The sequence below is a fragment of the Pseudopodoces humilis genome, chromosome 11, assembly GCF_049639895.1.
Source record: "Pseudopodoces humilis isolate 2021_Gansu_Grassland_sample_001 chromosome 11, ASM4963989v1, whole genome shotgun sequence".
Classification (NCBI taxonomy): Eukaryota; Metazoa; Chordata; class Aves; order Passeriformes; family Paridae; genus Pseudopodoces; species Pseudopodoces humilis.
In genome coordinates this window covers 1,333,668-1,346,745 of record NC_142210.1, presented here as the reverse complement: position 1 = coordinate 1,346,745, position 13,078 = coordinate 1,333,668, and the positions used below count along the sequence as shown (strand labels likewise).

General features: G+C 46.5%; 1 protein-coding gene across 5 annotated transcripts in view; it reads left to right on the top strand.

Moving 5' to 3' along the window:
- The window catches only part of ARHGEF4 (Rho guanine nucleotide exchange factor 4), a 214,277-nt gene extending 207,823 nt beyond the window's left edge, over positions 1-6,454 (top strand). For all 5 annotated transcript variants that reach the window (XM_088060802.1, XM_005529614.3, XM_088060805.1 and 2 more), the window contains 5 exons: positions 719-848; positions 1,663-1,794; positions 2,751-2,994; positions 3,593-3,670; positions 4,879-6,454. In XM_088060802.1, the coding sequence (XP_087916928.1) occupies positions 719-848; positions 1,663-1,794; positions 2,751-2,994; positions 3,593-3,670; positions 4,879-5,036 (742 nt within the window). In that variant the 3' untranslated portion in view covers positions 5,037-6,454. The remainder of the gene's footprint in view (positions 1-718; positions 849-1,662; positions 1,795-2,750; positions 2,995-3,592; positions 3,671-4,878) is intronic.
- Positions 6,455-13,078: the final 6,624 nt, after the last annotated feature.

Sequence of the window (13,078 nt, the reverse complement as noted above, 5' to 3'; positions counted from 1 at the left end):
TAGTGGTCCTTTGTGGTTTGACTTAATTTCACCTTCCTAATTGCAGCCCTGGTACTTCCCAGAACGGTTTTAAGCATGTCTTGTTAAATCTCTAAGCGCGTTGTCTGGAGCTGACCTCAGAGCAGAAAGCTTCTTAAGGGAAGTGCACAGATGTTTTGATAGTTGCCTTAGAGCCAAGTTGTGCAGCTCAGCTACTTCCCAGCCGCTCTGAACTCAGCAGAACTAGCTGGTGGCCACAGATGGTGTGTGGGGGAGGGCAGATGAGCCTCTGTCCTACCCTGCCAGATAAACCATCAGCTCCTGTTTGAAACAAGCCAGTTACTGTTGAACTGCTTCACCTCTGCACCACAGCCCTGTCCCTGCATGGGAACAGCAGCATTATGAGCATGTTGTATTATGTTGCAAAAAGAAAATGAGAAACTAGAGGTTCTTCCAGCAATTCATATTTACACCTCTGTAGCTAAATTTGATTACTTTCCCCCTTCCCCAGAGGTGGCCTAGATTTGTTACCAGACCATAATCTGTGCCTCAAAACCAGTGAGTGTCTGAGAAGCTGCCACAGGAGCACGTGTCTGATTCCAGCACAGAACAGCTGGGACAGACTGCAGGTGGAATTCCTGGCTCCATCCCCAGCTCTGTGCCAGGCTGCTCTCCTCTGGAGTGTAGGTACAAAACCCACGTGCCATTCTGCCAAACCTAATGTTCTGCCCCTCCCCAGGGATTTCAAGGATGTGGAGGCTGCCTTAAATGCCATGAAGAATGTGGCTCGGCTCATCAACGAGAGGAAGCGGCGGCTGGAGAACATCGACAAAATCGCTCAGTGGCAGAACTCCATAGAGGACTGGGAGGTGAGAGACTCCCCTGCCCAAGGAATCCCACGTAGTTCCTCTTCTGCCCTTACAGCAGCTTCTCTCTACAGTGACATCTCACTGTCAAGCCCCACCTCAGCTCTCTGCCCATCTTTGTGGAGAGTCTTTAATTTTTATTTGAAAATTTATGATCTTTTAGTACAATGGAGCAGGTCTGGCATATAACCTGACTCGACCAGCTGCCTTTGCATGTTCCCTGGGATTTTTGCTTCCCTGTTTTTCCTTGCAGAATGAAATCAGCATGTAGGTTAGTGAAATTCTATTCTTTTTCTCTTGCCCCCCATTTTATCTTGAGTGACTTCAAACTTTCAAGATAAGCAGAATTACATCTTGATTCTTAATAAGCCAGGTTATTATTGCAGAAAGGCAACTGGCATAGTGACAGAGGAAACCTAGGTTCCCTGTAGACTCATTAAAAAAATTTGCTAGATAAAAGAAACAAAATATTCATTTTCTAAATCCTAGACTTAATAAACACACATAGTCTCCCTGCCCAAGAATGTCAAGCTAAATTCTTAGCTCCCTGCTTATATTCCTCCTTTATGTGTGGGATGGAGCTGCTTTCCTGAGCAAACTCCCTGGAAAAAGTTATTAAAAAAATTAACACACTATTGTTCTAATCAAATTCAGTTCCCATTCTCTGGGTGCCAAGAGCAGTGTCTCCCTGATGTGCCAAGGACTGTCCTCCAGCACAGTGGGTCTCTCTCATTCCCAGATGAGTTCTGGCAGCAGGAATTCAGGCTCCCACTTTCAGAAGAGGCTGAGACCAACCTGTTCTTTGTGCTGTTCTCAGGGAGAAGATGTCCTAGTCAGAAGCTCAGAACTCATCTATTCTGGGGAATTAGCCAAGATCTCCCACCCTCAAGCCAAGAGCCAACAGAGGATGTTCTTCCTCTTTGATCACCAGCTTGTCTGCTGCAAAAAGGTAATCCATAAATGCTGGCTACTGCTGTGCTGATGGATTTAAGTGAGCTCCTTCTCCACCCCTTTGTTTCCTTAACTCTTCCTGGTTTCATGTGCTCCAGGCATTGAGCCTTCTCTGTGCATTCTCTGCAGTCTTTTCTCTGCTGTCCTGGAGTGTTCTGTGCACCTGAGCACAGCAATCAGCTACTGGCCCAATTCTCACAGCACAAGAGAAAAGCACTGCACTGCTTCTGGGGTTAGTGTGGGGTTATTCTGTACAACTCAGTTATAAGTACTGTCACACAAGTTATTTTAACTGCCTTGTTTTTCATCTGAACTTCCACCTCAGTGTTGTATTCAGAAAAAACTGCAGGTCTGATGAACATCTGTGGGCCTTGGCAGTCAGTAAGGCCATGCTAACAGCACATGGAAGTCTGTAAGTACAGCTCATGCTGGTTTTCATCAGCTGAGTAATAAAAGAAATCTTCCCTCTTGGAGCCAATGAATGGTACCTTCCTCTGGCATTTCAGAAGTGAATGTGCCAATTATTTTTTGCATATACACCACAGCATGGAGGTAGCTCCAGGTAAATTAGGCATGAAAATTGCTGCTCTCAAAGTTACTTTTGATTGTCAACAAAAAAATCAAGAGTTAATTAGCATTATTGTTGCTTTTTAACTGGAACTGAAGGATTGGAATAGTGTTTTCTGTCAGAGGCTTAAAGAGGATTTGGGATCACGTGTAATACCTGAGCTTCATTCAGCAGAGAGGCCCCAACACAAACACCAGCCTGTCCTGACCCCACTGCCACAAGAAGCCACATGGTCCCCAACAGTGCCCATAGCAGCTCAGCATGCTGCAGTTCCACAGACTCAAATCCAGAATTCATTTCTTTTACAGGACTGCAATGAAACCAGGAAGGGTAAATGCTCCATCCTCCCCATGAAACAGCAACATCTGTTGTGATCTCTCTTGCAGGACCTTCTGCGCAGGGACATCTTGTATTACAAGAGTCGGATCAACGTGGATGATATGGAAATCCTGGATGTAGAAGATGGGAAAGACAAGGACTTCAATATCAGTGTGAAAAATGCATTTAAACTGTACTGCAGAGACACTGAAGAAGTCCATTTATTCTGTGCAAAAAAGCCTGAGCAGAAACAGCGCTGGCTGAAGGCATTTGAGAATGAGAGGAGGCAGGTGCAGCTTGACCAGGAGACAGGTATGGAAAGAGCAGTGCTGGGAGACTGGGTTTTTAAAAATTATTGGTTTTGGTTTTTCATCTTTTTTTTACCCATCAGCTAATGCCTGAGGAGTGAAAGGGTGGGGAAGCCAATCCATGCTCCAGGGCAGCTCTGGGCTGCCAAATTACACATTGTGAATGAATCTGTGCAATTAAAAAACTGCAAACCACCATAAACCATCTCTGCAGTTTGTCCTCAGGGAGGCTGATGTGTCTTCAGGAGTTCAAGCAGGGCTGACAAAATAGTCAGTATATTACATGTAGGGTCCAGAACAGATAGAACAGGTTCAGTCAAGGGTTCTCACTGTGTTGTGTTGTTTTGTCCAAATCCTTCTTAATTCAGCCTGGTGTGATCTGAAAGATTTCAGCCACCACTGGCCTGGACTGGCTTCTCTTCCCAGTGCAGCATGGGCTGAGGGGCCTGCAGCAAACCCTGCATGGGGGGGTTGTGCAGCACAGCTGTGCCCCCCCAGCCTTGGCAGTAATTGTGGCCTCGCACCTCAGGCATTTGCCTACCCTGTCTTCTGAGCTACCAAATGATGAGCTGCTGCTGACAGAAATCTACTTTATCTTCCAGGTTTTTCCATCACAGAGGTGCAGAAAAAGCAGGCAATGTTGAATGCCAGCAAGCAGCACCATGCTGGAAAGCCCAAGGGTGAGTCACACCTGAGGAGCACTGTGAGAATGGGGGGTAGCTCTGTATTTACTACAAGGGAGAGGTTTCCATGAAGCAGCATTAACAAACTCTTAAGAAGGCCAGATGGCGACAATTTGCACTACAATTCCTGGTAGATTCAGATGGCTGACTCAGGAGAGTATTCCTAACTCCAGGAGAGCCACTTTGCAAAAATCAGCACTCTGCCAAAACCCAGCAGCTTCTGCTCCAAGGCCAGTGCACAGCCTCTCCCAGCAGAATGGCATTCCCTTTGGGAAAAGGCAAGTTTTGCAGTAGTCCCCATGGTGCACAGAGGGCCACAGAGGTCACTGCAGGAGGGACTGTTCCTGCTGGACAGCTGTGCCTGTGGAACGTGCTCTGAAACCTGCACCTTGGGCAGAGTGCCGGGGGTGGGTACCATGCTTGAGCGCTGCTCTTCGTTCAGCCTGTCAGAGACAAGGATAATTAGCAGAGAGTGAATTAGGAGAGTGAAGTTAAGCAAAATAAAGGTTCCTGTGCTCACAGCACAGTTGGCTGAGGACAACAGTGCTGATGCCATCTTCCCCTTCTCTTGTTCTTCCTTGTTCAGAGGAAGAGGTGTTGCTTTGTTTCCTCTGAACCCACAGAGGCAACCACTTCCTCTTGCTGGAACCAGCCAGCATTTAAAGCCCAGCCACATCTCCTGAAAGAAAGCTTGGCTAAATGTCAAAAAGGGTCAGAAATAAGATTTGGCTGCAAACAGGGGGAAGTTTGGAAGGAGGCCAGACCACGCTAACAGAGCAAAGCCCTTAGAGGAGACTGCACAGACCAGCTTTGCCCACCACGCAGGCACTGACCATTCCTACTCAGAAATCCAGCCCAGGAGGTTGTAACAGGCGCCAGCAGCACTTGCACAGCAGCTGCTTCTCCCAGCACAGCCAAAAGCACCAGTGAGCTTTGTCACCAGTCCCGAGCCGCAGCTCTCTAGCTCTGTTGTCATGCTGGCAGAACACCTGGCAGTTGTGCAGCACATTTCTGGGCCTTCCACATGAGCTCTAATCTTAAAAGGCACTGCTGAAAGTGAGGATAAATTAAAGGAAGGGTAGCACTAAGACAAACCCAATTCACAGCCCTGCAGTTTTAATGGGTACTGGGGGAGGCGGTAGAGCAGGGAGAAGGAGCTGTGTTCAACTAACATGCTTCCCATCTCCTCCTCCTCCTCCTCCCAGCTGTCACCAGGCCCTACTACGACTTCCTGATGCGGCAGAAGCACCCCACGCTGCCCACCACGCTCCCTCAGCAGCAGGTCTTCATGCTGGCAGAGCCCAAGCGCAAGCCCTCGAACTTCTGGCAGAACATCAGCAGGCTGACACCCTTCCGGAAATAGGGGCAGCCCCGTGTTTGTGCCTGAACCCCTTCTGAGAAAGCACTTTATCCGTCAGCCCCGGCAGGTGGAGCCCAGGTTCATCCAACCCTGTGTTTACAGAGGATGGCACATGTGCTCCCGCCTTCCCTATTTATTTTGCAGCCCGACTGACCCGCTGGCTCCGAGGTGAGCGCTCGCACGGCCGCGGGCAGCGGTGCCCCGGAGCCGGCCCCGCACTGCCCGGCAGCAGAGCTCCAGGAGCGGGCAGCAGGGAGCTGCACAGGCTGCAGCCCCAGAGATTGTGCTGGCAGCCGACCTTGGACTCGCTCCTTCCCGCTGTGCCCACCGCTGCTGGCTGGCAGCTGTCACAGGGGATGGCAGCTGATGGACCCTGACCACTGCCGTGCTCAGAACAACAGCTCAGAGTCCGTGACGAGGAGGGATGAGCCCTTCTGCTCTGCCCACCCCTGTGCCCTGCATTTCTCAGAGCTATGATCCTCCTCCACCTGTCCAGCTAACTCAGCAGCCTCTGCAGGCACTCAGAGCACAGTGAGCACTGCACTGTGACCTCCTCCCTCCCTTTAGTCCAACACCACTGGTGAACGGTGTCCTACATTAAACTGTGCCAACCTGCAGCATGAGTCAAGTTGAAGAATCTCTCTAGTGGGTTTGAGTTACATAAGTTAGAGAAAAATGTGCCTAATTAATACCATACTCAATTCTTTAGCTTCTTGTCTCTACATCATTCTGCCATATTTCCTGGCCAATGAAAATGCTCATTGTTTGTAATGTGTTTATTTATGGTAAAAATCAGAACTGTGTATTTTGTAAGTCTGTAATTGTTCTTGTCAGATGTTGTTAACTTGATGCCTGTTTTGTCTGTTTAATTTTTCTTTTCTTTTTTTTTTTTTTAAAAGAAAGGTCAATATTTGCAAACCTAGCTCCCAGAAGTCAGAGTCTGCTGTTCAACTCTGCAACGTCATTGTTATGCAAACTCCCACAGACCCTCAAATTCAAGGAGTGTTACTGACATTTTTAAAAACGGCATAAAGAGCCTCAAATTTGGCATAAAGAGCCTCACTTTAAGTACCCAAGTTTCAAATGGTGGCCAAAAAGAATGAATTTAAACCTTGGTTAGCAAAAAGAAAGATTTGCCTTACCATAGTGAGAGTTAGAAGCCATACTGACTGAATTCCCTAGAGTAGGAGACATCCTGTGAGAGTGGAAGGAAGACACCAGCTCATTCCAACTCAAGTGTGAGTGAGCACTAACTGTCTGCAGAGCTCAGAAATCCAGTGTTTGTTGATGCTGTAGCTGACCAAAGTCTGGTCATCCAGGGATATCTGAATTCAGTAGCATGTACAAAGTCCTTCTTGCACTATATTTTCCCCCCAGACCAGGGGCAACATTTAATTTCATAAAGAAACTTGTAAAAGTGACTCTCGGCCTGTGTTTGTCTCCAGCCCGTCTATCTGTGTGAAACTTTCTTTTCAAAGTCGCTGTGAGGATTGTGCTCTTGCAGCTCCACAAAGGGCTGCTCAGCCAGAGCAGTGACCTCAGAGCAGCCATCCCATGGAGGGACAGTGGGGCCACAGGGACCTGACCAGAGGGGCCTCTCTGCTCTGGGGAGGACACTGGGTCAATGCTGGGGGATGGAGGGGCAAAAGGAAAATAAATAAACAATCACTCTCTAAGAAGCCACTGAGATCAGGCAGCAGTATTACACAACATACACACACAGACAGCAAGACACAGGCATGGGCACACTGAAAGACACCCAGACACTCGTGGCCCAGCAGATACAGGGGTACTGCCAGGTGTGTATAGACACCCACTGGGGGAGATGGTGACCAAGAGACCCTGACACACAGACACACACACAGGTATGTCAGACAGCTGCAGCCAGCACCACTCGATAACAGAAGGCAATTGTCATTTCTGTGTCTACCCTAAGTGTCTGCACCCTCCTTTCCTTATCCATGGCATGTTTATTTTGATTGGCCAGGAAGAAAACCTGATAGTACTAAAATTAATGATTTTCTGAGCTTATCATCAGCTTTGTAGCAAGTGGAGGGGGGTGGAGGGGCAGAGGACAATCCCATTCCCAACACAGATACAGGATCACATCCCTCACCCCCACACTGAGCATGACCAGCTGTGACAATGCATCAGGATGTTCACAGTCTTGTCCAGCTGCTATCTGGGGACACTCAAGGATGGAGATTCTCCTAAAACCTCTTTACATCCCTGCTCAAAACCACTCTGTCCCTAATGTGAAGGAAGTGTTGCCATCTATTCAAACCTCCCCTTGCTGCAAGGTCTGATCTGGTTTTATGCAGAATGTTGATTAATATACTCAGCTTTACATCTACAATGAAGTCACTCTGGTAGAAATCCTCACCTCTTCTCCCAAGGGAAATGAGGTGACAGTGGCACAGGATCCTGAAGTGCAGTGGCTGTCAAGTGCAACAACCCTGCCCCTGCCCTTCCTCCCCTGCTGAAACACACACCAGAATTGGCTATTATTACTTACCTGTGCAGCAATACTCTGAACAGCAAATAAGCATTGAGTGGTTAAAATAATCACATCATTTATCAGCTCTTCCAGAACAGTCTACATCTCTGAGCAGTGCGCACAAAGGATTTCCAGAGACGCTTTTTTAAAAGAAATTTCTGAAGCGCCAAACCAGATTCTCTGGCCAGACAGCATCCCAGTCAATGGACAGTTAATTACTTCTGGAAGAATTCTAGTCTCTACTTGACTATCAGTACTCTTTCTAAAAAGTGTCCTCAGTTGCAATTCTAGTCTTGCATGCTGCATTTGGCGCTAGGATCCAATCCCCCATGCAAGACTGAGATCAGGTAAAAAAGCCAATCATACAAAGTGGTGGTGTTACAGCAACAACACAGAAACAGGTAAGGCTCAAACCCATAAACCCATTGTGCTCAACACAGCCACCCCACAGACTGCTCTGAAGAGGATTTCATCACAAAATACCATCCTTTGTTTAATACCCAGCACCACTTCCCTATTCTCACCACAATCCTCAGTGTTTCCTGAACAAACTCTCACAGATGACGTGCAACCTCCTCAGGTTTTAAGTGATTAGACACTTGAAAGTCATCTCATCCCCCAAGTTGCTCACTAAATGGCAAAGTGTACCTGTGTGTGAGATGGCAACAGATTAACCAAGCCCAGATTTCCCTCCTGCTCCCTTGATATCTGGATTTGGGCTGGAGTGACTGCCAATGGACAGTACCTGGGTGAACACATGTGCAGGCCAGACTGGGGATGCGCACAGTGAGCAGGTCCCAAAGGCATCAGCTAAACCTGTGAGAATGGGGTTTCTGGCTGGTCAGGTACAGCCTCTGACAAGCTCTCTGAGCTAAATGGACAAGACCATTGTCCACAAGAAGTGTCCATTTGCAACATGAAGAATCAGAGATGTGAGACCATCAGCATCCCTTTTTCTGGAGCTGAACCTTCACAACAGGGGCCAGAAATGCAGATTTGCATACAAAATAAACTGAAGCTCCTGATGTGAGTGAACACCACCAATCCTTCTGGATTTTAGGGCAGAACCAGCTGAACTGCTCAGAAAAACAGTTCTTCATTGAGTTACATAAAGGGGACAAAGGGATTGAGTCAGGGGTGGTTTGGGGTTTTTTGTTTAGGGGTGTTGGCTCTATCTGTTCCTGTCCTTCTGTAAGTATCCACTTAGGAAGCTTCCTGTAAAAGCAGCCATGTGTCTTAATGACCTAAAACTGCCCAGACTTCATTTGGTCAAATAAAACATAGAAGTATGTAAAGCTTGTGAATCAAAAACATGAGTTCCTTCAGTTACCAGCTAAAGTGAAGAGAACCAGTGGCTGCTAAATAATGTAGTTTCTGCTCTGACCAAAAAAATAAAAAAAGGGAAAAAAATCTCTATTTTGAACTATTAGTTTAGAATATCTGTTTCAGGCATTGTGGGTGCATACACTGTTCAAGTTCTAATAGCATTAAAACCAGCACAAACTGTCTTTGTGCTAACTCAAAGTAAAAACTAGGTCAGTTCCCATGGAGAGAAGAGCTCCCCCAAAGCAGTCTTTAATATCTTTCCTGTTTTGTCCATTCCCTGAAGGACAGTGGGGTGTCAGCTGGGGAGGAACCCCATCTGTGTCCAGCTGAGTCCTTGGCCTCACCGAGTGCATGGCAGGAGATTCCCACAGTGCAGGACACTGCTCTGCAAAGCCAGCACAGCACTGTCATCCAGGAGCCAACCATATGCCAACCATGTGCACCTGGGTGTCCAACAGCTTCCCAAAAACACCTGGAAACCAGGTCTCTCTGTCACCAGCAGGGATAACTCAGAATCGAGGCACCTGCAAGCAACAAAAGAATCTCCACTTCAAACTGAGAATGCTTCATTTCTTGGGATGCCAGAATGACAGAAGTTAGCTTTTTTTAAATAAAAAGGCCTTTCACCTGATGTGTCAAAATATCAGGCTTGCTCCTCCAAATTTACTGTAGTGGGAGCACATCTTCATGTAACAGCATCATTCAAGAGGTCTGTGGCAAGATTGGTATGCAACTATCAGTCTTTGAACAAGTACTGCACCGCTCAGACTCTGGAGCTGTCAGCACCTGGCAGGTGGGACAGCATCCAGCAAGGGCTGATTGCTTCTTTATTGTTGTGACTTCAATTGTTTTAATTCTCCTGTCAAGTTTCACCTTTTACCTGCTCATGAGGGTTATGGGCATTCCAAAGCCCATCTGGACAGTGAATACGATAGAACAGTAACTCCTAAAGCTTTAAGGAGGGGACTACTCGCACCTCATTCAAGTGCTGGAGCCTCAGCCCGTGCCTGCTGCTACTCACATTCTCTGCCAAAGTGGGCAGCACTCACCACTGCTGCTGACATCAGCAGTACCACACTGGTACAACCTGAATTACCAACTAGAATGTCCTGTACCAGCCTGCCAGCAGAAACTCCCTGTCCCAGAGCTCCCAGCCTAAGCTGTAGGGTCAGGTCTTCACATAGGTAATGGGTTAAAGAATAAGAATCTTGATAGTGGATAAAAATTAACTGAAAAAAAATGGAAGTGTTTTCAGCTGATTTTAACCCCCAGAAGACACAGTGGTGCTCTTTTAGCTGGATATTGTGGGGAGGGAATCAACCTTCCAGGCTGCAGGCAGCAGTGTGACCTGGCACCAGACAGAAATGCCTCCTGCAGGCCCTGCCAGTGCTATGCAAGCAGGGGACCAGAGCTCCAGGCAGCAGAGTGGAGTCACCTCCTTTCCACTCAGCCACAGCTGCAGGCTCTGCACAAGCCAAAGGGTGCTCCTTGCCAGCCACATAGCAATCTCAGCTTGTCCTGCCTTGCCATTAAAACCTCACACCTTATTTCTCCCGTGTCTCACTCATTTCCTTAACAAGCTACATGACTAAGATCCCATGGCTTTGGCAGTGCTGGCACTTCTAGGAAAAATGCAGGCTGCTTGCTCTTTTTGCTTAACACTCCTGACATCTTTCCCCCTGCAACTACAGCCTTCTTCTCCGCGTGTCCTGAGCTTCTCCTCTGCACAAGTTTGCCACCAAAGCAGCTCCCTGTTTCACAGCCTGTGCAAATGAAATACCTGTGGTACTTACCCCAGAGCTGTGTACCTTCGTGTGTGACTGCCTACATTTAGAGTTGTGAGATGGGAAATAAACAAGCTATCAACTTTAAGTCTTGTATAATTCTGTAATCCTCCCATAAAGCATTAACTACTGACTTTACAGCAGCAATGTAACAGCATTCTTCCTTCTATCCTTCCACACCTACTTCTTTCCCTTTTCTCCTAAGCAGCACCCACCCATTACCCAGGCTTGATAATAATTTGTGGCTTTTTCCTTCAACCTCCAGTAACCTGAAATAATATACTTGCTATCTAAATCACACCATCAAGAAAAACCTTATCCCCAAATACAGCCACATGTTCACTGAAGCAGAAGGAACTGCATTTGAGCTCAGCTAGGAGCTTCACACAATTACAATTCTTACAAGGCTGGCAAAAGCAAAACTTGGGGAAGGTGTGTTCCCCTTCCTTTTCTGAAGCCTCAATTTGTCCACATATTTTTCCTTTCTTGCCCAGAGAAGAAAAAGTTATTGTAAAGCACTACAAAGGAAATTACTATAGCCCAAAAATGAAGGCCCAGCTGTGGTAATTCGAGCTGACAGCTGAGCTGCTCGGTGTCAAGTTCTTTCTGTCACATTTATGTTGGAAGGATCTCTTAGCCCACCAAGGACTACAACTGGGGGTTCCTTGTACCCATGAGGCTCAACAGTCTCCCCTTTATGTCTGCAATTCTCCCTGTGACACATCCCAACTTCCCACAGTGGCCAAAGACTTCTGGCTGCTGTTTAAAACAAATTTTAAAAAACTGAAGTCACCACATAGCCTCCATTATGGATGATTAAGCCAGGCTAGCTAATATAGCCTGATGGATACTGAAATAAAATCCTGGAGTGCACTTAGCTTCCTACACACGAGTCAGACATTTTATCCATGCAATTCAGCAACACTTATACAAAAAAAAAGTCCCATCTAAATAGTAATGAGTACCTCAATTCTGACTCCAAGAGAGCTCACCAATGAAGCTATTTCTGTCACCTGACTTTGTTTACAGCAAGCCATGAAGTTCAGAATCTAAAGCAAGATCTTAGAAACAGCAAGTTTTGGTTATGCCCATAATTAGTTACAGGAAAACTTGAAACTCAAAATTTCTTGCCTGATTTCTACCAATCACTAACAGAGCAGATACTTTCCTGGAAGATGCTCTGGCTGTTTCCAGGTGTTCAAGGCTGCCCCTAAATGAGGGAGTTCTTATCAGTGCATCTGACCTCCACAGCAATTAATCAACTTCTCAGTGAGGGGAGGGTAACACATTAATTACACTGCCACTGCAAAAATCAATCTGACAAGAGGGAAAAGTCAAACCATTACTGACCCACCAGTTTGGCAGTTCCATGGATACATTTAGAACCACCATGAAAGAAACTCAATCTAGAGACTGAAAGAGTTCAGTACCATGTCCTTACAGGTGCTGAATACAGTACCAGGTCATGTTTCACAGCAACAGGAGAAACAGAAGCTGCTCCTAGAACAGCTACATCAGAATCCTTCTAGCCTGAGCATGATCAGCACCATTCTGAAGAACAGCTTTTCCCTTTATAGCATCCCAGATTTCAGCAACCCACTGGTTGAGGATTATGAATTTTCATTAGCTGCAGTGCTCTCCAAAATACACTCCCAAACCTATCTACCTGTAACATGAATGTAATCCCAGGATAACTGACCAACAATTAGCTCGAGGTAAAACACACTGAAAAAAAATATGTCCATGGTATCCCTTGTGCTCAGCTACAATTTTAGAAGCTCAACTACTTAAAGCTACCTGTAGCAATAATCCTGGCAATGAAACACTATTCCTGCAGATTGATGCAGTCACGTTGCACCTTCCTCTTCCACATGTGTTGCTTTTTTCCAGAGGTTACCAGGTAAGTTATTATTTTTGGAGACCTACAATAAATGAAAATAGCCAGTTAGTTCAAGCAGCTTAGTTGCTCCCCCAGAGCTTTACAACCACCCACACACCAAAGAAATAGGATAATTACCCACACTTCACACCTACTCCACTCTTTTCCTTCTGGGGAACACTCAAGACAGATTTATAACAGCTTTCTGCTCAGGGCTGTCACCTCTCCAATCAAACAGCACGGGTTTGGTATGAAGCAAATGCTGAAGTATTGTCAAATTTTACATCTGTTCCATTTCCTTTGTTTTAAGTTATAAAATAAAACCTCTCAAACCCCAGGAAATGTCTCAAAAGGGAACAAGGCAGGGTTGAACATCTTTTCCATACTCTCAGACAGGACAATTAAGGGCAGCCGATTCCCCACTGGGGAGCCTTTGCCACTGTGTTCTGTTGGGCATCAAGAAACCTTACTGAGAAAAGTCATCCATCCCATATTTCAACATTTTGTTTTGCTTCCATCAATCACCAGTCTCCATCAGCTTGAAGAGTTTAAATGTACC